The 25190-nt window shown below is 48.7% G+C and overlaps 1 protein-coding gene across 3 annotated transcripts in view; it reads right to left on the reverse strand.

Moving 5' to 3' along the window:
• Window positions 1–25190, reverse strand: part of LOC147107462 (ankyrin repeat and SOCS box protein 9-like) — a 195142-nt gene that overhangs the window by 162048 nt on the left and 7904 nt on the right. For 2 of the 3 annotated variants that reach the window (XM_086006513.1, XM_086006511.1), the window contains exons 1-2: window positions 4157–4261; window positions 3919–4043 (exon numbers count right to left, since the gene is read on the reverse strand). In XM_086006513.1, the coding sequence (XP_085862639.1) occupies window positions 3919–4006 (88 nt within the window). In that variant the 5' untranslated portion in view covers window positions 4007–4043; window positions 4157–4261. Of the gene's footprint in view, window positions 1–3918; window positions 4044–4156; window positions 4262–25190 lie in introns of those variants that run through there. The other variant, XM_086006512.1, reaches the window with a different exon arrangement.

Here is a 25190-nt window from a genome sequence, read left to right on the forward strand (position 1 = left end):
GGGTAACTAAAAAAACTAGAACTTGTTCAAAATGTAGCTGCAGAGTCAAAAGCAGTTTTGACTAAGTTTTGATAACGAACGGCCACAGACGGCAAGTGAAGGTCAGATCATTAAATTGCTAAGAAAAACATAGAAACATAGAAGATAGGAGCAGGAGTAGGCCATTCGGCCCCTCGAGCCTGCTCCACCATTCAATGAGATCATGGCTGATCGCCAAATTCAGTACCCTGTCCATGCCTTCTCCCCATATCCCTTGATCCCTTTAGCCTTAAGAAATATATCCAACTCCTTCTTGAATATATTTAATGAATTGGCCTCCACTGCCTTCTGTGGTAGAGAATTCCACAGGTTCACCACTCTCTGGGTGAAGAAATTCCTCCTCATCTCAGTCCTAAATGGCTTACCCCTTATCCTTAGTTCTGGACTTCCCGGCTATCGGGAACATCCTTCCTGCATCCAGTCTGTCCAGTCCTGTTAGATTTTTATAAGTTTCAATGAGATCCCCTCTCATTCTTCTAAACTCCAGCAAGTATAAGCCCAATCGACCCAATCTCTCCTCATACGTCATTCCTGCCATCCCAGGTATCAGTCTCGTGAATCTTCGCTGCACTCCCTCCATGGCAAGAACATCCTTCCACAGATAAGGTGACCAAAACTGCACACAATACTCAAGGTGTGGTTTCACCAAGGCCCTGTACAACTGCAGCAAGACATCCTTGTTCTTGCACTCGAACCCTCTCGCTACAAAGGCCAACATACCATTTGCCTTCTTAACTACCTGGCCAATTTATATGTCCTCTCCTTGGATCTTATGCTATCCCTAATTTCCCTAGTTAGCCACGGTTGAGTCACCTTTTTTGTTTTATTTTTATGCCAAACTGGGATGAACAAATTCTGTAGTTCATCCATGCGATCTTTGAATGTTTGCCATTGCCTATCCACAGTCAACCCTTTGAGTGACATTCCCCAATCAATCCTACCCAACTTGCGCCTCATACCATCGTAGTTTCCTTTATTTAAATTGAGGACCCTAGTCTCCGAGTCAACTACTTCACTCTCCATCTTAATGAAGAATTCTATCATATTATGATCGCTCTGACCCAAGGGGCCTCGCACAACAAGATTGCTAATTAATCCTTTCTCATTACATAATACCCAGTCTAAGATGGCCTGATCTCTAGCTGGTTCCTCGACATATTGGTCCAGGAAACCATCCCGTATGCACTCCAGGAATTCCTCCTCCACAGTATAGTTACTAATTTGGTTAGCCCATTCTATATGTAGATGAAAGTCACCCATGATAACTGCTGTGCCCTTATGGCACGCTTCTCTAATTTCCCTTTTAATGCCATCCCCAACCTCCGCATTACTGTTTGGAGGTCTATATACCACTCCCACTAATGTTTTCTGCCCCTTGATATTTCTCAGTTCTACCCATACAGATTCCACATCATCAGAGCTAATATCCTTCCTTACAATTGCGTTAATCCCCTCTTTAACCAGCAATGCTACCCCACCTCCTTTTCCTTTTTGCCTATCTTTCCTGAATATTGAATACCCCTGGATGTTGAGTTCCCAGCCTTGGCTACCCTGGAGCCATGTTTCCATAATCCCAATCATATCATATTAGTTTACCTCTATTTGTGCAGCTAATTCATCCACCTTATTATGAATGCTCCTCGCATTAAGACACAAAGCCATCAGGCTTGTTTTTTTAACGCTCTTAGACCTTTCAGAATTATTATTTACTGTGGCCATGTTTGATTTAAAGCCTTGATTTCTCTGACTGCCACCTTTGTTTTTCTCCTTCCTGTCTTTTGCTTCTATCCTTGTTTCCCTTTCCTCTGTCTCCCTGCTCAGGTTCCCAACCCCCTGCCATTTTAGTTTAAACCCTCCCCCAGAGCACTAGCAAACACTCCCCCTAGGACATCGGTCCCGGTCCTGCCCAGGTGCAAACCGTCCAGTTTGTACTGGTCCCACCTCCCCCAGAACTGGTTCCAATGTCCCAGGAATTTGAATCCCTCCACCTTGCACCATTCCTCTAGCCATGTATTCATCTGAAATATCCTTCTATTTCTCACATGGCACTGGTAGCAATCCTGAGATTACTACCTTTGAGGTCCTATTTTTTAATTTACCTGCTAACTCCCTAGTTTTTAGGACCTCATCCCGTTTTTTTACCTATATCGTTGGTACCTATATGCACCACAACAACTGACTGTTCACCCTCCCCTTCCAAAATGTCCTGCAGCCACCCCGAGACATCCTTGACCCTTGCAGCAGGGAGACACCATCCTGGAGTCTCATTTGCGGCCGCAATATTACGATAGCTCTACCCCTCTTTTTCCTCCCGTCTTGTGCAGCAGAACCACCCCTGGTGCCAGGAAGTTGGCTGCTGCTGCCTTCCCCTGATAAGCCATCCCCCTCAACAATATCCAAAGTGGTATATCTGTTTGAGAGGGGGATGACCACAGGGGGCTCCTGCACTACCTGCCTGCGCCTACTACTCTGCCTGGTGGTCACCCATTCCCTTTCTGCCTGTGCAACCTTCACCTGTGGTGTGACCAACTGATTAAACGTGATATCCACGATGTCCTCAGCATCGCAAATGCTCCAGTATGTATCCATTCGCAGCTCCAGTGCCGCAATGCGGTCTGCCAGTAGCTGCAGCTGGATACACTTCCTGCACACATGGTCGTCAGGGACACAGAAGTGTCCCTGATTTCCCACATAGCGCAGGAGGAGCATACCATAGGGCCGAGCTCTCCTGCCATGACTTACCCTTTAATTAATTTAAATTAAATCAAATCAATACCACCAATTACACTATAATTAAATGATATACTCAAGGGCCCTTGTTTACCAACAGTCCCCGGTACACCACAGAGAACTTAGAAACTATAAACCACAGAGTTTAAGTTTGGAAAAAAGGAGAAAGAGAGAAATACTCACCAACCAATCACTTACCTGCTTTCTGGTGACGTCACACTTTGATTACTTTTTACTTCTCTCTCTCCTGCTCTGAGATTGTTAAGTCTACCTGTTGCTGCCGCCTCGGTTGAAGTTAGCTCCGCCGCCGCTGCTTCACCCAGGTCCGCCACCACTGTGGGGCCTACCTGCTGCTGCCGCCTCGGTTTTGTTAGCGCCGCCGCTTCACCCAGGTCTGCCGCCGCTGTGGGGCCTACCTGCTGCTGCCTCAGTTTAAGTTAGCTCCGCTGCCGCCGCCGCTTCACCCAGGTCCGCTGCCTCTACATTACAACAGTGCCCACACTTCAAAAGTACTTCATTGACTGTAAAGCGTTTTGGGACGCCCTGAGGTGGCGAAAGACGCTGTATGCAAGTAACAACAACAAAGGAGCAACTGCACAATGTAACAGGGGCTTTTCTAAAGTGCTGACACCCATTTGAGGTAGTTTGGTCAGCGCACCTCCTGACTACACCTCAATCCTACATTTTGTGCACTAGAAGCAGCTGGAAGATTGCAAACTGATCAGGCTCAACTTGAGCTCCTGTTTAAAACCATTTCTTCCCCTTCCTGCACAATATACCAAATCTGGGATCCAAAAGGTGAGCGCCAGTCTGTCTACCTCAGCAGGATCGGGCCTCCTACTGTCTAACAAAATAAACACTGCACATCTGAATGTTTCCTCCACACTCAACTCCCCCAACACACATTTAACTAGTAATGTGAACCAAATGTCAAATGTTTACGAGTGGCCAGCCTGAGGACTGGAAAAAAACAAGCTACAGTGTTTGATCTGATCACGTGTTTTCCATTAAAATAGATTAAAGAGGAAGCAGACTGCTCTCCGAGTACGTTACTCCTCCTCCAAGGAGAGCTAAAAACACAGCACGGGTAACTGGGTCAGAAATGTATAAGACTCTCACTATTTTGTGTTAGTTATCTGAAAAGCTTACCACTCATCAGCGGGTTGGAGATGTAATCCCCGTGCAGGCTCCGACCTGCAGCCTCGGGCTGTCTGCTCTTTTCATTCTCAGTAGCCATCTTTCACCAGAAATGTAGCTGCATTTTACAACACTCCCTGCAAAAAAAAGCCGCAAGTTGCTTATTTTGCATTTTAGTGAGAAATGCTTATGGGAATGGGTAAAGATGGGTTTAAGTTCTAACTCTTTACTGCACTTTATGCCACATTACCTGACTGAAGGCGGTGACAGCTGCTGGTGCTGCTGAACCAGACTTTCAACAAGCCCGAGCACTTGAAAGCACGGATGTGATGATGCTTTGTGTGCCACAGCCAATCAAAGAAAACGGTAGCAGCAGTGAAATTTGATAGAGCAGGAAAACCTGTGATTGACCCCGAACAACCAGTTCAGTGAGTGAGAGTCAGCCTAGATTCTGTGCTCAAGTCTCTGGAATGGGACTTGAACCCACAACCTTCTGACTCAGAGGCAAGGGTGCTACCCACTTTTTAAAAATATATAATTTATTGAACATTAACAACATCATGATCATTCCATTGTATCATTCAAATCCATTCCATCGCTCTGCACAGCCATTCCGCCCCCACATAAAACATCAAAACCTGAAATTTAATTTGTCTCCTGTAACATATTGATTGTACTTAAAAATTGATCATAAAATACTATCTTTAAATTCCTTTCTGAATAAAACATCCACAGAGCCTTATAATGATATTTTAGCTTATATTTAAAGATTTATTCTCCTCCCCTTAAAAACCAGAGCATTCCTTCTTTGCACAATCACGAATCTAGCCAAACTGAACATTAAATTAACTGCCGCCCCGCTGGACTCGGGCAGACTCTCCTGCAATCCCCATCTCAAAATTGAATCCCACGAGAGTCACATTCTCGCTCTTCGGTCCCCACCCAGCAAAAAAAACCTCACACAACTGTCTAACATAGTACTTAAAATCATTTAACTGCGGACATAACACCAGTAAATGGGACAGAGTCTCATCCCATGTCCACACACTGGGCAAGTTGCCCCCTCCACTCGCCCAATCTTACACAAGACCGTCATGGTAAAAATCTGGTTATGAGCCAATTTGAAATCCAGTTCAATCCACTCTGGACATTTAAAATTTGCCCACACTCCCTTCTAAATCCTGTTGAAGTCCAGCTGTGGGTATATACTCTGCCAAAACTCCAAACCAGCAGGTGTCTTGAATCTACATTCTATAAATGCCTCATAGAAATCTCGAGTACTACAGTTGTCAAATTGGACCAACTCTCCCCCTTTCTCCAGCAGAAAGCTTAGAAAAGCGGGATGCATTTTACTTCCTTTGGAGATTTCCGCATTTATTTCTTCTATCCAATCCTGTGGCATTGCCCTCACAATCTTCTCATACATGATCATAATTGCTTTTTCCTCTGCCTTCTGATCCTCCTCCCACACCATGTCCCTCACTATCGCTTCCAGCAACCAACCTGGAATTACCTCATATAATACATCTTTCACACATATAATACCAGGTTTTAGAAAAGCTTGATTAAATAAAACGCCTCCTTCAATGTTAACCCACCTATTCTTTGGGCTCAAGTCTCTACAACCCCCTTATAAAACCTAGGGAGAGGTTTAATCGATTTCAAAAACCTATTATTGTATTCCATTGTGGCGACACGCCACCACTGGACATAATCCGCTCACGGTGGCACAGACAGTCTAAGCAGAAGCCCCCAGCCGGGGGCCCTTTCCTCCAGCAACTTGTTTCCCGCAGGGACAGGCTGCCGGGAGCACTTCCTGTCTGGGAAGTATTTAAGTGGATGCGCGGGCTTTTCTAGTTCCTGTTTTGCCATGAGGCTGAAATAAAAAGCTGTACTGGTTCACTGGCTCTGGTCTCGACTCCCACGTTTGCCGCGGTATCTCAACACTGGTGACCCCGACGCTCAGGACGAATCCTAAGCTAGCATGGCGGATACAAACGCAGTCACGGTTAAATTACCAGACTTTTGGGAGAACCTCGCCGAAGCCTGGTTCGTTCAAGCTGAGTCCAGATTCCGGCTGAAAGGCATTACAGTCGACGCCACGAAGTACGACTACCTCGTCGCCTCGCTCACCTACGCTACAGTCCCCAAGGTTTGGGCAGCGCTGCAGAATCCACCAACGGATGGCAAGCACGAACATCTGAAGGCTGCGCTACTTAAAAAATTTCAAATGTCCTCTTACCAGCGCCACTGCCAACTCCTGGACCTCCCCGGCCTTGGTGACGCTTCACCATCAGACCTGCTTTCCCACATGCTGTCCCTCTCAGACGACAAAAATCCCGGCGCCCTTTTTTGCACGCTTTTCATTCGGCAGCTCCCCGCCAGCATCCGCCCGCTCATTGTGGAGTCTGACTCCACGGACCTGAATGATATAGCCGAAAAGGCCGACCGGCTGCTCTCTGCACAGGCCGCTCGCGACGTCGCGCCCGACCTCACGGCAGCGACCACGCGGTCTTCCCGGGCCGCTAGGCCCGACCGCCCTACCACTCCGGGTCACTGCTACTACCACACCCGTTTTGGCGCTAGGGCTCAACGCTGCACGCCACCGTGTACCTTCAAACCCCCCCCCGCACCGGCCCCCGCATCGGCCCCCGCGATGGCCGCGGGGCAGAAGGAGCCCCTACTGTATGTCACTGACGACAGAACCAACCGCCGATTTCTGTGCGACACAGGGGCCCAGCACAGCATCACCCCCGCCTCCGCCCTCGAGATCCAACGCGGCATCACACTGGCTGCAGCCAACGGCTCTGAAATCCGCACATATGGCACCCGCATGGTCACGCTCGACCTCGCGGGCCGCCGCTACCGCTGGGAGTTCCTCACAGCCAAGGTCCTCTGCCCACTCATCGGCGCCGACTTCCTACGCGCCCACGGCCTCCTTGTCGACATTCCGAGGCACCGCCTCGTCGACATCAACACTATGGCCCCCATCCCCAGCGCCTTTACCCCGGCCCGTTCGGCCGGCCCGACGACCTACTGCCTCGCCAGAGCCACGGACGACTACTCGGCACTCCTAGCTGAGTTTCCCGCCCTCACTAACCCGACCTTTTCGGCCAAAGCCGCCAAGCACCGTGTGGAACACTATATCCCCACCACCGGCCCCCCAGTTTCTGCCCACGCCCGCAGACTCAACCCGGCCAAGCTGGAAATCGCGCGGGCCGAGTTCACCACTTTGGAACAACTCGGCATCATCCGCTGCTCCAGCAGCCCTTGGGCCTCGCCCCTCCACATCGCCCCCAAGCCCGGCGGAGGCTGGCGCCCTTGCGGGGACTACCGCCGCCTCAACGACGCCACCACCCCTGATCGATACCCGGTGCCACACATCCAGGGCTTCTCGGCCCGACTGGCCGGACGAACCGTCTTTTCCAAAGTCGACCTGGTGCGCGGTTACCACCAAGTCCCCGTACACCCCGCGGACATCCCCAAAACGGCCGTCATCACCCCATTCGGCCTGTTCGAGTTCCTGAGGATGCCCTTCGGCCTCAAGAATGCAGCACAGGCTTTCCAGCGCCTTATGGACTCAGTCCTCCGGGACCTGAACTTCCTATTCGTCTATCTAGACAACATTCTCGTGGCCAGCTCCTCCAAACAGGAACACCTCGAACACCTTCGCATCCTGTTCGGGCGCCTAGCCCAACACGGGCTCATCCTCAGCCCGGCGAAGTGCCAATTCGGCCTAACCGAGATCGATTTTCTCGGTCACCACATCACCCCTGCTGGGGCCGTCCCCCTGCCCAACAAGGTGCAGGCCGTCCAGCAATTCCCCCGCCCCACAACCATCAAGGGCCTCCAGGAGTTCCTCGGGATGGTGAACTTCTACAACAGGTTCATCCCCAGAGCCGCAGACCTCATGAAGCCCCTATACGACTCCCTCCGAGGAAAATCCGGCAAGATGGACGTAGCCTGGACCACTGACACGGCAGCCGCCTTCGACGCCACCAAAAACGCGCTCGCCGACGCCACTCTGCTCGCGCACCCGAGGGCCGATGCCCGGGTCGCGCTCACCACCGACGCCTCCGACCACGCGGTCGGGGCCGTGTTCGAGCAGTGGGTCAATGGCGCGTGGCAGCCACTTGCTTTCTACAGCCGCCAACTGCGCCTCCCGGAGGTCAAATACTCCACTTTCGACCGCGAGCTTCTCGCACTCCACCTGTTGGTCCGCCATTTCAGGTTCCTCCTGGAAGGCCGCCCCTTCACCGCGTATGTGGACCACAAGCCACTCACATACGCGATGGCCAAGCACACCGAACCCTGGTCCGCTAGGCAGCAACGCCAGCTCGCGGCCGTCTCCGAGTTTACTACGGATATTCAGCACGTCTCCAGTAGAGACAACGTGGTCGCCGACTGCCTTTCCCGTCCCGCCGTCTGTGCGAATCACCTCGCGGTCGACTACGCACAACTAGCAGCGGCCCAGCTCACGGACCCAGACCTCCTCTCGGCGGCTACCAGCCTGCCAGGGCTACGCCTAGCCAAGGTCGTGCACGGGCCCGAAGCCACGGCAGTCACGTGCGACGTCTCACTTGGCCAACCCAGGCCGGTCGTCCCCGAGACCTGGCGCCGCCGCGTCTTCGACGCGCTCCACGGGCTCTCTCACCCGGGTTCCCGCGCATCCGTCAAACTCCTCTCCAAGCGCTTCGTCTGGCGCGGCCTCAGCAGAGATGTTCGGACTTGGGCCACCTCCTGCCTCGCCTGCCAACGGGCTAAGGTACAGCTGCACACCAAAGCACCCCTGGGAGACTTCGAGGTACCCAGCCGCCGCTTCGACCACGTACACGTCGACATCGTCGGTCCCCTGCCGCCATCGCAAGGCCAAACTTATCTCCTCACGATGGTCGACCGCTACACACGCTGGCCTGAGGCAGTGCCACTGACCTCCACCACCACAGCCGACATCGCCAGGGCGTTCGTTAACACCTGGGTTGTGAGGTTCGGCGTACCGGCCGACATAACCTCCGACAGAGGCGCCCAGTTCACCTCCGAACTCTGGACGGCCACAGCGCGCAACCTCGGGGTGACGCTCCACCGCACCACGGCGTACCACCCGCAGGCCAACGGACTTTGTGAACGCTTCCACAGGTCACTCAAGGCCTCACTCCGCGCCGGCCTGCAGGACAGTACCTGGACTGACCGCCTACCGTGGGTGCTACACGGCCTACGCACCGCGGTCAAGGAAGACCTCCAGTCCTCGGCAGCGGAGTTAGTCTACGGACAACCGCTGCGCATCCCAGGCGAATTCCTTCCGGAGCCTACCAAGCCTTGGTCGGCCGAACAGCAGCGGCTCGACTCTTTCTCTTCCGCTCAGCAGTTCGCCCCACTTCCGGTCAACCGACACGGCGAACTCGCACCTCACGTCCCGCCAAATTTACAGCAGGCGCGCTTTGTCTTCGTGCGACACGACGCGCACCGCGGGCCCCTGCGACCCCCGTACGACGGTCCGTACGAGGTACTACAAACCGGGGACAAGGTCTTCAAGCTGCGACTCGGCGACAGGGTCGAGACAGTCTCCATCGACCGGCTCAAACCAGCACACACAGAACCAGGGGAACAGGTCCCCGTGGCCCAGCCTCCAACTAGAGGCCATCCCCCCGGCAAGCCAGCACAGCCGGCGGCGAACTGCCCGACCCAACCAACCAGACCGGCGACCACTCAGAGCCGCTGCGGCAGAACCATTAGACCACCGTCACGACTCGTCCACTCCTCCTAAGCGGATTCTGGGGGGAGCTCTGTGGCGACACGCCACCACTGGACATAATCCGCTCACGGCGGCACAGACAGTCTAAGCAGAAGCCCCCAGCCGGGGGCCCTTTCCTCCAGCAACTTGTTTCCCGCAGGGACAGGCTGCCGGGAGCACTTCCTGTCTGGGAAGTATTTAAGTGGATGCGCGGGCTTTTCTAGTTCCTGTTTTGCTATGAGGCTGAAATAAAAAGCTGTACTGGTTCACTGGCTCTGGTCTCGACTCCCACGTTTGCCGCGGTATCTCAACACCATATACAATATCCCCTGCCCTCCTATCCCACTTCATTTTTAAAAAATGCTCAAACAACTCTTCCAAAAACTTGTATTTGCCTTCTGAAGAAATCTCTTCACCCATTTGATTCTAAAGGATTTTTTCTTCAAATCAACATCTGGGAAATTGAGTCCTCCCTGATTTCTCCGTCCAATGATGGTATTGTAAGCAACCAAGGCTGATTTCCCTTCCCATAAAACCTCACACAAGCCTCTCAAATGGACTTTTCCGCCCACTCAGGAATATCCTCCACCGTCAATAAGTACCATAGCTTAGATAGCAGGAGAGCAGACACCACTGTCACTCTTACTTGCACTTTCAACCACCTTCTTTCCCATCTTCCCAAAATCTTAATTTTCATAACCTTTGGTTCCCAATTTAATCGATCCACTTTCTTGCACCCCATATGCACCCCCAGAACTTCCAAAACCTCCACCAACTTAAAGGGGCTTTCCTCCAACCATTCCCCCCTACCTCTTCCTGCAACCAGGCATTGGGACTTACTATAATTCACTCTGGCTCCTGAAGCTCTACAATATTCCTCCACTACGCCCATAGCTTTCCTCACTGACTCCCCATTTCTCAATGTTAAGGTTGTGTCATTTGCATATTGGTGTATCGCTGACACCAGCCTGGAACTGGGAACCGCAATCCAAACTACACCTCCTTTCTTTCGCATCATGTAACCTAATGGTTCTGCTACCAATGTGTACAACAATGGGGACAGGGGACAACCCTGTCTCACTGACCTCCATATTGGAAAATACGTGGATAAAAAACCATTACATTTAACGCAGCTAAATATGTTTGAATAAAAAATCCTTATCCACTCAATGAAATTTTCCCCGAAACCAAATGCTTCCAAAACCATCAATAAAAACTCATGAGAGACCCTGTCAAAGGCTTTCTCTTGATCTATCTTTAATACATAAGCCTCCCTCCCACTCTCTTCCATGAGCTCTATCGGATCTTGGATTGAGACCACAGAGTCTGTGATGTCCTGGCCTATGACTCCATAGGACTGAGAGTGCGAAACTATCTGCGGCAACACCTCCTTCATACGATTTGCCATAACCCTCGCCAAGATCTTATAATCCACATTTAATAATGTGATGGGCCTCCAATTCTTCAGTTCCCTTCTATCCCCTTTATTTTTTATAAGCTAAGCTTATGACCAAATTAGTAACAATACTGTGGAGGAGGAATTCCTGGAGTGTATACGGGATGGTTTCCTGCACCAATATGTCGAGGAACCAACTAGAGATCAGGCCATCTTAGACTGGGTATTATGTAATGAGAAAGGTTTAATTAGCAATCCTGTGCGAGAATTTAAATAAAGGAAACTACAATGTTATGAGGTGCGAGTTGGGTAGGATTGATCGGGGAATGTCACTCAAAGGGTTGACGGTGGATAGGCAATGGCAAACATTCAAAGATCGCATGGATGAACTACAGAATTTGTTCCTCCCAGTTTGGCATAAAAATAAAACAAAAAAGGTGACTCAACCATGGCTAACAAGGGAAATTAGGGATAGCATAAGATCCAAGGAGAGGACATATAAATTGGCCAGAAAAAGCAGTAAACCTGAGGATTGGGAGCTGTTTAGGATTCAACAAAGGAGGACAAAGGGATTAATTAAGAAGGGGAAAATAGAGTATGAGAGTAAACTTGCAGGGAACATAAAAACTGACTGTAAAAGCTTTTATAGATATGTGAAGAGAAAAAGATTGGTGAAGTCAAACATGGCTCCCTTGCAGTCAGAATCAGGGGAATTTATAATGGGGAACAAAGAAATAGCAGACCAATTAAATACATACTTTGGTTCGGTCTTCACAAAGGAGGACACAAATAACCTCCCAGAGATGTCGGGGAACATAGGGTCTAATGAGAGGGAGGAACTGAAAGAAATCAGTATTTGTAGGGAAATGGTGTTGGGGAAATTGACGGGATTGAAGGCCGATAAATCCCCAGGGTCTGATAATCTATATCCTAGGGTACTTAAGGAAGTGGCCCTAGAAATAGTAGATGCATTGCTGGTCATCTTCCAAAATTCGATAGACTCTGGAACAGTACCCATGGATTGGAGGGTAGTTAATGTTATAGGGTGATAGAGTCATAGAGTTATACAGTACAGAAAGAGGCCCTTCGGCCCATCGCGTCCGCGCCGGCCATCAAGCCCTGTCTAATCTAATCCCATTTTCCAGCATTTGGTCCGTAGCCTTGTATGCTATGGCATTTCAAGTGCCCATCCAAATGCTTCTTGAATGTTGTGAGGTTTCCTGCCTCTACCACCCTTTCAGGCAGTGAGTTCCAGATTCCAACCACCCTCTGGGTGAAAAAGTTCTTCCTCAAATCCCCTCTAAACCTCCTACCTCTTACCTTGAATCTATGCCCCCTTGTTATTGACCCCTCTACGAAGGGAAAAAGTTCCTTTCTATCTACGCCCCTCATAATTTTGTACACCTCAATCAGGTCCCCCCTCAGCCTTCTCTGCTCCAAGGAAAACAACCCGAGCCTGTCCAGTCTTTCTTCATAGCTGAAGCGCTCCAGCCCAGGTAACATCCTGGTGAATCTCCTCTGCACCCTCTCCAAAGCAATCACATCCTTCCTATAGTGTGGCGACCAGAACTGCACACAGTATTCCAGCTGTGGCCTAACCAGTGTTTTGTACAGCTCCATCATAACCTCCCTGCTCTTATATTCTATGCCTCGGCTAATGAATGCAAGTATCCCATATGCCTTTTTAACCACCTTATCCACCTGTTCTGCTGCCTTCAGGGATCTATGTACATGCACACCAAGGTCCCTCTGATCCTCTGTCTTTCCTAGGGCCTTACCATTCATTGTGTATTCCCTTGCCTTGTTAGTCCCTCCAAAATGCATCACCTCACACTTTTCAGGGTTAAATTCGATTTGCCACTGTTCCGCCCATCTGACCAACCCATCTATGTCATCCTGCAGACTAAGGCTACCCTCCTCGCTATTTACCACCCCACCAATTTTCGTGTCATCTGCGAACTTACTGATCATACCTTTTACATTCACATCCAAGTAATTAATGTAGACCACAAACAGCAAGGGACCCAGCACCGATCCCTGCGGTACCCCACTGGACACAGGCTTCCAGTCACAAAAACAACCTTCGACCATCACCCTCTGCCTTCTGCCACTAAGCCAGTTTTGGATCCAATGTGCCAAGGCATCCTGGATCCCATGGGCTCTTACCTTATTGACCAGTCTCCTATGTGGGACTTTATCGAAAGCCTTACTGAAATCCATGTATACCACATCCACTGCACTATCCTCATCCACACACCTAGTCACCCCCTCGAAAAATGCAAGCAAATTGGTCAGACATGATCTTCCCTTGACAAAGCCATGCTGACTATCCCTGATTAATCCTTGCCTCTGCAAATGGAGACTAATTCTGTCCCTCAGAATTTTTTCCAATAATTTCCCTACCACTGATGTTAGGCTCACTGGCCTGTAATTCCCTGGTTTATCCCTGCTACCCTTCTTGAATAATGGTACTACATTAGCTGTTCTCCAGTCCTCTGGCACATCCCCTGTGGCCAGAGAGGTTCTGAAAATTTGTGTCAGAGCCCCTGCAATCTCCTCCTTTGCCTCACACAGCAGCCTGGGATACATCTCGTCCGGGCCTGGGGATTTATCCACTTTTAAGCCTGCTAAAACCACTAGTACCTCCTCCCTCTCGATGCTAATATGTTACCCCACTATTCAATAAAGGTGGTAGAGAGAAAACGGGGAATTATAGACCTTAAGCCTGACATCGGTAGTGGGGAAAATGCTAGAGTCCATTATAAAAGATGTAATAGCAGAGCACTTAGAAAACAGTGACAGGATCGGACAAAGTCAACATGGATTTACAAAAGGTAAATCATGCTTGACTAATCTAGTGGAATTTCTTGAGGATGTAACTGGTAAAATAGATAAGGGAGAACCAGTGGATGTGGTGTATTTGGACTTTCAGAAGGCTTTCGATAAGGTCCCGCATAAGAGATTAGCGTGTAAAGTTAAGGCACATGGGATTGGGGGCAAGGTATTGACTTGGCTAGAGAACTGGTTGGCAGACAGAAAGCAAAGAGTTGGAATAAATGGGTCTTTTTCTGAGTGGCAGGCAGTGGCTAGTGGGGTACTGCAGGGATCGGTCCTAGCCCCAGCTATTCACAATATATACTAATGATCTAGATGAGGAAACTAGATGTAATATCTCCAAGTTTGCAGAGGACACAAAGCTGGGTGGGCATGTGTGCTGTGAGGAGGATGCAGAGAAACTCCAGTATGATTCGGACAGGTTGGGTGATTGGGCAGAAGCATGGCAGATGCAATATAACGTGGATAAATGCGGGGTTATCCACTTCGGTTTCAAAAACAGGGAGAGAGATTATTATCTGAATGGCAATAGATTGGGAGAAGGGGAAGTGTAACGAGACCTGGGTGTCCTTGTGCACCAGTCGCTGAAGGTAAGCATGCAGGTGCAGCAGGCGGTTAAGAAGGCAAATGGTATGTTGGCCTTCGTAGCAAGAGGGTTTGAGTACAGGAAGGATGTCTTGCTGCAGTTGTACAGGGCCTTGGTGAGACTGCACCTTGAGTATTGTGTGCAGTTTTGGTCACCTTATCTGAGGAAGGATGTTCTTGCCATGGAGGGAGTGCAGCGAAGATTCACCAGGCTGATACCTGGGATGGCAGGAATGACGTATGAGGAGAGATTGGGTCGATTGGGCTTATACTCGCTGGAGTTCAGAAGAATGAGAGGGGATCTCATTGAAACTTATAAAATTCTAACAGGACTAGACACAGGAAGGATGCTTCCGATGGCCGGGGAGTCCAGAACCAGGGGTCACAGTCTAAGGATAAGGGGTAAGCCATTTAGGACAGAGATGGAGGAGGAATTTCTTCACCCAGAGAGTGGGGAACCTGTGGAATTCTCTACCACAGAAGGCAGGAGAGGCCAATTCATTAAATATATTCAAGGCAGAGTTAGATATATTTCTTAAGGCTAAAGGGATCAAGGGATATGGGGAGAAAGCAGGGACAGGGTACTGAATTTGGATGATCAGCCATGATCTCATTGAATGGCGGAGCAGGCTCGAGGGGCCGAATGGCCTACTCCTGCTCCTTCCCTCAATTTTAATCTCCTTAAAAACCTCTAAGAGCAATGGACTTAAAATCTCAAAAAATTCTTTATAAAATTCTGCACTTAGTCCATCGGGCCCTGGGCTTCCCCCCCCCCCGACCCCCCCGCCCCCCCCACCCCTTCATTCCACTTATTGCTACTTTTATTTCCGCTAATCCTACTTCTTTGTCATACATGCTTCTCTCATCCTCCTTTAAACCCTCTTCAATAAAAGCAGTAAACTTCTCCATCGTCAAATTGGAAGGGTCTTCTTTTGTATATAACTCTTGATAAAAGCTCCTCTACAATCTCCCCACTTTCATTAATGATCTTCTCCCCAACCTTCAACTCTCCAATTAGTGATAATCTCTGTCGCAGCTTCTCTTGCTCTAGAAAATATCTAGTGCATCTTTAGCCTTTGCACGGAGAATGGCCCCCTTGCATTTTTCAGCTTGCAATAATTCTCACACTTCCTTTAAAACCCGGAACTTAGTCTCAGCTCCCTTATCCCCTCCGTCAACTGCTTTACAGACATCTTATATTCTCTTCTCGACGCCAGTTAGCTGCCACTCTCTCTTTCCCATAATGTACCGACAAAACTTTTACCTCATTCTTGAAACTGTCCCACCAAACTCTTCTTTCTTTCAAGAACAAAGGTTCCTTCTGAGCATTGCTTATTATATTTAAAATCCCTTCTTCATAAGCAATTTCTTTCAGGTTTTGATTGTTTAAAATCCACACCCCTGGAATGATCTTAACTCTGCTGTTCCTAATTCTAAGAGTTAAAGTCGAGTGGTCACTAAAAAATACATTTTTATAATAAATCTCCATCACCTCAGAACTTAACTCTTCCCGCATTAACACAAAATCTATTCGGCTCTGTTTTAAAACATCACCCACCCAACCTGTTCTGGAGAAACAACAGAAAACGCTGGAAAAACTCAGCAGACCAGGCAGCATCCGTGGAGAGAGAAACAGAATTAACGTTTCAGGTCGAAGACCTTTCGTCAGAACTGGAAACAAGCAGGAAAAGGAACAGGGGATTCCCCTCTACTGTAGAAATATGGAAGATAGGAGCAGAAGTAGGCCATTCGGCCCCTCAAGCCTGTTCCGCCATTTAATGAGATCATGGCTGATCATCCAAATTCAGTACTCTGTCCCTGCTTTCTCCTCATATCCCTTGATCCCTTTAGCCTTAAGAAATATACCTATAGAATATTTGTGGTTGACACGGCCCTCAACCATGTCCGTTCTATCTCCCGCACTTCTGCCCTCACCCCTGCCCCTCCCTCCCGGAACCACGATTGAGTTCCCCTTGTCCTCACCTTTCACCCCACCAGTCTCCACATTCAACGGATCATCCTCCGCCATTTCCGCCACCTGCAGCGTGAACCCACCACCAAATGCATCTTCCCCTCACCTCCCCTTTCAGCATTCTGTAGGAACTGCTCCCTTCGCGACACCCTAGTCCACTCTTCTATCACCCCCCACACCCTTTCCCCTTCACCCGGCACCTTCCCGTGCAAGCGCAGGAGATGCAACACATGCCCTTATACCTCCCCCCTTCCCACTGTCCAGGGCCCCAAACACCCCTTCCGGGTGAAACAGCGATTTACTTGTACTTCTTGCAATTTACTATACTGTATTCGCTGCTCACGATGTGGTCTCCTCTACATTGGGGAGACCAAACGCAGATTGGGTGACCGCTTTGCAGAACACCTCCGTTCAGTCCGTAAGGGGGATCCTGAGCTTCCGGTTGCCTGTCACTTTAATTCACCGCTCCACTCCCACTCAGACCTCACTGTCCTCGGCCTCTTGCATTGTTCCACGGAAGCTCAGCGTAAGCTCAAGGAACAGCACCTCATCTTTCGATTAGGCACTTTACAGCCCTCTGGACTCACATAGAGTTCAACAATTTTAGATCATAACCTCGGCCCCTATCACATATATTTTTTATCCACACTTTTTGTTTGTGCTTGCCTTTTGTTTTGGTTTTTCCCCCTCCCACATGGCAGCTGTCTTTCATTCTGCCAGCGCAATTCACACTCCATCTAGAGCCATCCTTTGTTACTTAACCTGTCCCATTACCATTTCCTCTTGCCTTGAATATCTCTTCATGCCTCTTTTCTTCTCCTGCCTTCCATCCTATCACAGACCTTCCCTTTTCTTATTTCATCCCTTCCCCCATTTCCCAGCCCCTAAACTTGCTTTAAAATCTGTTCCTTTTCCTGCTTGTTTCCAGTTCTGACGAAAGGTCTTCGACCTGAAACGTTAACTCTGTTTCTCTCTCCACGGATGCTGCTTGGCCTGCTGAGTTTTTCCAGCGTTTTCTGTTGTTATTTCAGATTTCCAGCATCCGCAGTATTTTGCTTTTGTATTACTGTTCTAGAGAACGCCCTTTTTATGGGGTTCTGATCCCTCTCTATAAGTCTCTCAAATTTAAATTTGCCATCATTTTTACAATCATCCCTCTGGAGTTATCATCCTTAAAGGTCATCTGGGCTGAAATGTCCATCAGAGATAAAAATACATTAAAATCCCCCACTATACGGTACAAGGGTTTTCCACCTCTGCCACTTCAGTGACTAACCACTGAAAAAACTCGCGCCACTTGTAATGGTCGTTCGGTGCATTGATATTAGAGATCAGATTTAAATTCCTCTATTTTTACCCTTAGCCATAAAAATCTCCCCTCAGTGTCCTTATTCACCAAGGCGACGTTCTCTTTTATGGACGGACTCACCAAAACAGCCACCCCTCTACGGTTATTGTTTGCACAACTTGCTGACACCTCTCCCTTTCAAACCTTCCGAACTCTTTCTGGGATATCCTCATCCCAAAAGATTTCTTGCAGACACAAGTCAGTGCCTTTAAAACACTGCAACAACTGCTGCAATTTCTTCTCACCCCTCAGTCCGTTCACATTAATCGAGACCAATGTAATCATGGCTCCGAATAAGGGAAGTATGCCTGATAATCTCCCCATCATTTAATCTCTGGCCCTTCCCTCCTCTCATGCTCCTTCTCAACTTTTCGGGCAGCTGTTGCTTTCTCCGGCTCTTTTTCATCTCCTGTTTGAACCTCCCCTGCTGTTTCAGCCTCTTCCTTGCATTAGGTTTGGGCCGAGGAGGTGCCCCTTCTCCCTCCTTCTGCCCCTCACTAACTTTTCCCTTTCCACACAATGCCACCCCACCCCTGACTTCCATGCCTCTCTCCCCCTCTGATTCCTCACTCTCGAGCTCTTCTGTGACCTTCTGTTCCTGCTCCCCGTCAGATAAATAATTCTGCTCCCCATCAGATACATCATCTCCTATAGAGAATCTTCCTGCTATCGTGGTTTCTCCAACAGTGCCGCGCCCTTCGGCCTCATCATCCCTTGCTCCCTGATCCTTCTCTCTCTGGGACAATGGCGCACCAATATTGCCCCCTTCTGGCATCTTTGTCTCGCCACTCCCGTCCTGCTGCCCCTTTAAGGCTCCTGCCTCTTGCACCCTCCTGCTCACCGAGATGTCCGACTCTCCGTCTTTCTTTGGAGTACGTACAATTACCACGCACCCCGCTCCCGTCTCCTCTCCCCCCGCGGACCCCAGATTCTTTAGGGAGAGCTGAACCATATTATAGCTCGACTCTGCCCTCGACCTATGCTGTCTGTCATTTTCCACTGTACTTCATGTGCTTTCCACCATCTCCATCCTGTCCTCTACTCCGCAATTTTCTGCCTCTTCCTGCACTCTTTTCTCCTTCAATTTACCAGCTGTGTCCGCCGCCTGCTCCGCTCCTCTGGCCGTTCCACTCACAGCTCCTGCTCCTTCTCTCATCTCCTCGTCACTCATAGAGCTTCCTTCTGCCTCAAACTCACAGCAGGTGGGGCTTTTGTGACACACCCCACAGCTCTCTGCCTTGCAGCTCTGAGCGATGTGTCCAGACTGGCCACAATTATAACAGTACAAGTCCGGACAGTTTCTTACAAGATGGTCGTATCCAAGACAATCATAACAAACCTTCACCTGGTTATAATGCAGTTTTTGGAAGTACTGCACTCCTTCCATTGTCTCAAATTTCATGCTCTACAGTAATAATTTCACCCCCTCTGGGAACCGCACCTTTATGTAAGGGGTTCCATCTGCTACCCGTGTTCCTGGATAGTACCTCCTCTTTATTGCCGAGCAAATTTTAATGTCCCACAACTCCAAATTTTTGATTAGCACCTCGTCCTCAATTTAAACTGGCAAGTTTAAGAATGAGACCACCACGTCTTCCGAATATAGCAGACTTACCACCAAGAACTTATCACCAACCTTCAAACTGAGTAAAAGTCTTTCCACCTCCTCTCGGCCACTGACCGTCACCTCGAACCCAACATTCAGCTTTGGTCGGCAGGCAAAGCAGCTTCCCTCACCACAGTCCTCATGTACCGCCTGGATAATATCCCAAGCTCATATCTCCTTATCCTCGCGCTGAACCACCACCGTGTTTTCTTTTCCAAACCTCCTAGGGTCCCGGCCCAAATCTTTGGGCCTATAGACTCTGGAATAGTTCCAATGGATTGGAGGGTAGCTAATGTAACCTCACTATTTAAAAAAGGTGGTAGAGAAAAACCTGACATCGGTAGTGGGAAAAATGCTAGAGTCCATTATAAAAGATGTAATTGTAACATTTGCATATTGAATTATCATTGGCCCGCAGGCATCTGTAAGGAATACCTATTATATTCACATGTGATCACGTGCTGAGTTGTCATTGGCCCATAGGCATCTGTAAGGGGTCCTAACTCCATCTTGTCCCCACTGTACTGCTGTGAGTAAGATCAGACCTAATGCTTCATAAAAGAGTTTAAACTGTAATACTCTGTTGTCCTGCAAGTTATTATTTTTATACAAAGTGTGCAAAACAAGACATGGTGTCAGAACAGGGATTGAAAATGGACATCGTTGGAGCTCCCTTACCTCAAATGAATTGGGAATCTTTGAACTTACATAGAGAATGGCGCAAGTTCAAGCAACACATGCAGTTGATATTCTCGGGTCCACTGAAAAGAAAAGGGGAGGAAGAAAGATGCAGCTACCTACTCCTGTGGATCGGAGAAAAAGGGAGAAACATTTTTAACACATGGTCTCTCACCGCGGATGAAGCAAAGGTACTGAAAAGTTATTTTGACCGTTTTGAATCATATGTGATGCCCAAGACAAATATAATATTCGCTAGGTACAAGTTTCAGGAGAAAGCACAAGGAGCTAGTGAGTCGTTTGAACAGTTCGTGACTGAGTTAAAACTGCTGGTAAAAGGCTGTGAATATGCAGAAGATAAAGATGAGATGGTCAGAGACTGCATTGTGTTTGGAATACATTCAGCTAAAGTGAGAGAGAAACTTTTGAATGTTGGGTCCGGGCTAATGCTGGACAAAGCTATGGACATAGCTAGATTGCACGAGATAGCCCAAGCACAGTTGAAAACCATAACCGGCGCCACGAACAGCTCATGTGAACAGACAGTGCACGCAGTTAATAGACACACACCAAAGAACACCGCCCAGAGAGCGTGTTTCAGAACAGAAAGAACAGAGAGAGTTCTGAAAATGGGCGACACAGACATAAAATGCTTCAAAAACTGTGGATATTGTGGAAACAAGATGCATGGAGAAAAGGAGCATTGCCCTGCCAAAGGAAGACAATGTGCTAAATGTGGTAAACGGAACCACTTTGCTAAAGTTTGCAGGACTGTTTTCGGAAAGCAGTACACACAGTGCACGACACCCAAATGCCAGATAGCGAGCCAAATGCAGAGGAACTGTTTATTGATTCTGTGTCACAGAAAAAACAGATTTCAGAGACTAAGCAAGCCTTTGCCGATATTGAGATAGGAAAACAGGGCAAAGAGCTTAAGTTTAAACTAGACACTGGATCTCAGGTTAATGTAATTCCTCTGAGTGAGTATCACAGCTTGAAGGATGAGTGTGAGCTACAGCCCACCTCATGCAGACTGACCAGCTATGGGGGTGAGCAGCTCATTGTAAAAGGCACATGCGTGATGAAATGGAAGTACAAAGAAAGCGACCTGATGTTGGACTTTTACATTGTTGACACTCGAGCACCTCCAGTGCTAGGTCTAAAGGCATGTTTAGACATGGACCTCGTCAAGCTAGTGCTATCATTGACAGCACCAGTTGAAAAGCAGACAGTCATGGAGGAGTTTGCTGACGTTTTCAAAGGAATCGGACTATTCCCAGGTGAATGCACTATTCACCTTGACCGAGCAGCAACCCCTGTGGTTTGCCCACCGAGAAGGATACCCCTTGCTCTACGTAGTTGCCTGAAGGAGGAGCTGCAGAGCATGAAGAATACAGAAATAATTGTCCGGGAAACAGAACCGACAGAGTGGGTCAATGCGTTAGTAGTGGTTAAGAAACCACGTACAGGCAAGCTCAGAGTCTGTCTCGACCCCAGAGATTTGAACAAGGATATCAAACGCCCTCACTACCCTCTACCAACGCTAGATGACATCACACCCAAGCTAGTGGGAGCGCATTACTTCAGTGTAATGGACGCATGATCAGGATACTGGACTATCAAGCTCACGGAAGTCATCTAAGCTAACAATGTGTACATTAATGGCCCCTGCCTTGTGCATATTGTTCCAGGTTGCCATTTCTCTGTTCGGTAGTCACGGGCCAAGACTGGTTGTCCTACATTGAAGCTCCTTGTCGGCTTCTCGTTGATGTGCTGGAATTGTTTGTCCTCAACATTTCTTCGCACATTTGGTCTGAGCAAGTCCAGATGAGATCTCAACCTTCAGTTAAAGAACATCATGGCCGGGGTCTGGTTGGTAACTGCACCATTTGGACGCTACCGATTTCTGCGTTTACCATTTGGTCTTATCTCAGCTCAGGATGAATTTCAGCAGAAGATCGACGAAACCTATGAAGGCCTCGATGGAGTAGTCGCAATCGTAGACGACATCCTCAACTATGGCAGGAATAGAGAGGAACATGACAGGAACCTCCGTGCGATGCTACAAAGATCACGGGAGAAAGGCTCAGCCCCGAGAAAAGCATAATTGGATCCACCGAGATCAGTTATTTCGGGCATCGCCTCTCAACTGACGGCATTAAGCCGGATCCAGAGAAAATCGCCGCCATCAAGAAGATGGAGCCGCCAAAGAACTGCGCAGAGCTAGAGACAGTACTAGGCATGGTTAACTACTTAGCCAAGTTTGCCCCGAGCCTCTCCGAAATCCACGCACCCATGCGTCAGTTGCTCAAACAATCCAATGAGTTCTTGTGGGGCAAACAACACGACACAGCATTTCAGAAAATGAAAGACCTAATCACCAGAGAACCAGGACCAGTTCTTGCCTACTTCGACCCCAACAAAGAGCTCAGACTACAAGTGGACGCGTCAAAGTATGGACTAGGCACAGTATTACTGCAAGAAGGAAAGCCCATCGGCTACGCTTCCAGATCTCTCACAGACAGTGAAATCAACTATGCTCAAATCGAGAAAGAGCTATATGCAATTCTGTTTGGATGCAAGTGTTAGATCCGTGATTCTGATAGTATGATGTTTTTCAATAACCACACAGATGCTGTAACTTAACAATCAACAGGTATTTACTGGAGGAGGGTAGTCTCAAGACTGGGGGGTACAGAGGCATGCGTAAGGCTTATATACAGGTGTGGTCACTGCCGGTACTACAGTATACAGGAGCTGTAAAAGTAGTTCTGTCTTAAAAGGTACATACACTACAATTCCTTCCCTTTTAGATTAGTAGTCCCCCTAATATTCAAATAACAATTAACACTTTAACATGTACATTAGACAACAATATTCCATTTATAGATTCAGTCTTTGGGGCGGCTTCCTGACCCTTTCGGCATAGCGCCTTTCCTGAGGTTCTCGTTCTTGGTGCAGAGGCGATTCTGGCCCCTTTTCATCGAGTAGTTCATCGGTTTCCACTGCTACTGGTGCGGAGGTAGATGCTACCGGTATGTTGGGTTCATCCCCAGGTACTCGAGACATGGGGTTGACTTGTTCCGGTGACGCTAAGATCTGATCAACGTGGCATCTCACAATGTTCTCCCCGACATCCACTGTGTACATTAATGGCCCCTGCCTTGTGCATATCGTTCCAGGTTGCCATTTCTCTGTTCGGTAGTCACGGGCCAAGACTGGTTGTCCTACATTGAAGCTCCTTGTCGGCTTCTCATTGATGTGCTGGAATTGTTTGTCCTCAACATTTCTTCGCACATTTGGTCTGAGCAAGTCCAGACGAGATCTCAACCTTCGGTTAAAGAACATCATGGCCGGGGTCTGGTTGGTAACTGCATGTGTCGCGTTTCGGTAGGCTAATAAGAAATTGTCCACCTTATGCTGTAGTGGAATTTCATCGTTGCACATGGCCTTTATCGCCTTCTTAAAGGTTTGTACGAACCTCTCAGCCAATCCATTTGTGGCTGGATGATACGGGGCGGATGTGTAATGCCTTACCCCATTCCTTCTCATAAATTTTCCAAACTCTTCGGACACAAACTGTGGTCCATTATCAGAGCAAATCTGCTCTGGCAAACCGTTTCTGGCAAATATGGTCCGTAGGACTGCAATCGTTTTCTCTGTAGTGGTTGAGGACATTTTTATCACCTCAGGCCACTTCGAATGAGCATCCACTGCTATTAAGAACATCGAGTCCATGAATGGATCAGCGAAATCAATATGCACCCGTTGCCATGGAGAGGAGGGCCACTCCCATGGGTGTAGAGGGGCATGTGGTGGTGCATTTTGGACCTTCTGACATCCTGAGCAGCTCTTAGTTAGGTCTTCGATTTGTTGATCGATTCCCGGCCACCACACATAAGCCCTAGCAAGGCTTTTCATTTTCACTCCCCCCAGGTGACCTTCATGTAGCTCATTTAGCACTCTCTCCCTTAACTTGGGTGGAATCACCACTCTGGATCCACACATCACTGTCCCCTGGCATACTGACACCTGTTCTCTTCTGGATGAGAATGCTGGCAACAGTGAGTCGCCATGTGTTGGCCATCCCCTCACCGTCAAATCATATACCCGAGACAGCGTCGGATCATTGCGGGTCTCCTTCTCTATATCCGCGTTAGTTACTGGCAATCGTTCAATTATTGACGAATAAAATATCTCGATAGGGTCCATTGCTGGTGCTTCCTCCACAGTAGGCAGTGGCAGGCGCGATAGCCCATCAGTGTTCCCATGCTGTTTCGTGCCTTTATATTCTATTTCATATTGATTCGCCCCTAGAAACAGGGACCATCTTTGTAACCGTTGTGCAGTCATCACTGGAACGCCCTTCTTAGGATTAAAGATGGAGACAAGTGGTTAGTGGTCAGTCAGCAAGGTGAACTTCTGCCCATGCAGATAGTGGTTGAATTTTTTTACTCCCCATACTAGGCCGAGGGCCTCCCTGTCAATCTGGGCGTAGTTGCGCTCGGCTGAGGTTAGTGACCGAGACGCAAAGGCTACTGGCCTCTCCAACCCGTCTGGGAATTTGTGCGACAGCACTGCTCCAATACCGTAGGGTGATGCATCACATGCCAAACGAATTGGTAGTGCTGGGTTGAAATGGGCCAACACCTCTTTTGATGTGATCAATTCTTTACACTTCTGGAAAGCTCGTCTACCTTCGTCATTCCACTTCCATGGTACCCCTGTTTGCAGTAGGGTGTTCAGTGGGTGTAATACCGTGGACAAATTTGGTAAGAACTTGTGGTAGTAGTTTACCAGCCCGAGGAACGACCTCAGTTGTGACACATTTTCCGGTGCTGGAGCCTTGACTACTGCCTCAATCTTTTCAGGGGACTTATGTAACCCCTCTTCATCAATGACGTGGCCACAATACGAGATCTGTTTCTGGAAAAACTCGCACTTGTGGCGATTAGCTCGTAGCCCATACTCCTTTAATCTGGTGAGCACCTTCTCCAAGTTGGCGAGGTGATCACTGTCATTTTCGCCCGTGACCAGGATGTCGTCCAAATAACACTGGGTCCCTGGAATCCCTTGCAGGACTTGATCCATTGCCCTTTGCCAGATAGCCGGAGCCGAGGCTACCCCGAACAC

The sequence above is a fragment of the Somniosus microcephalus genome, chromosome 14 (assembly GCF_052327205.1).
Source record: "Somniosus microcephalus isolate GS21.2 chromosome 14, FLI_Smic_1.0, whole genome shotgun sequence".
NCBI lineage: Eukaryota > Metazoa > Chordata > Chondrichthyes > Squaliformes > Somniosidae > Somniosus > Somniosus microcephalus.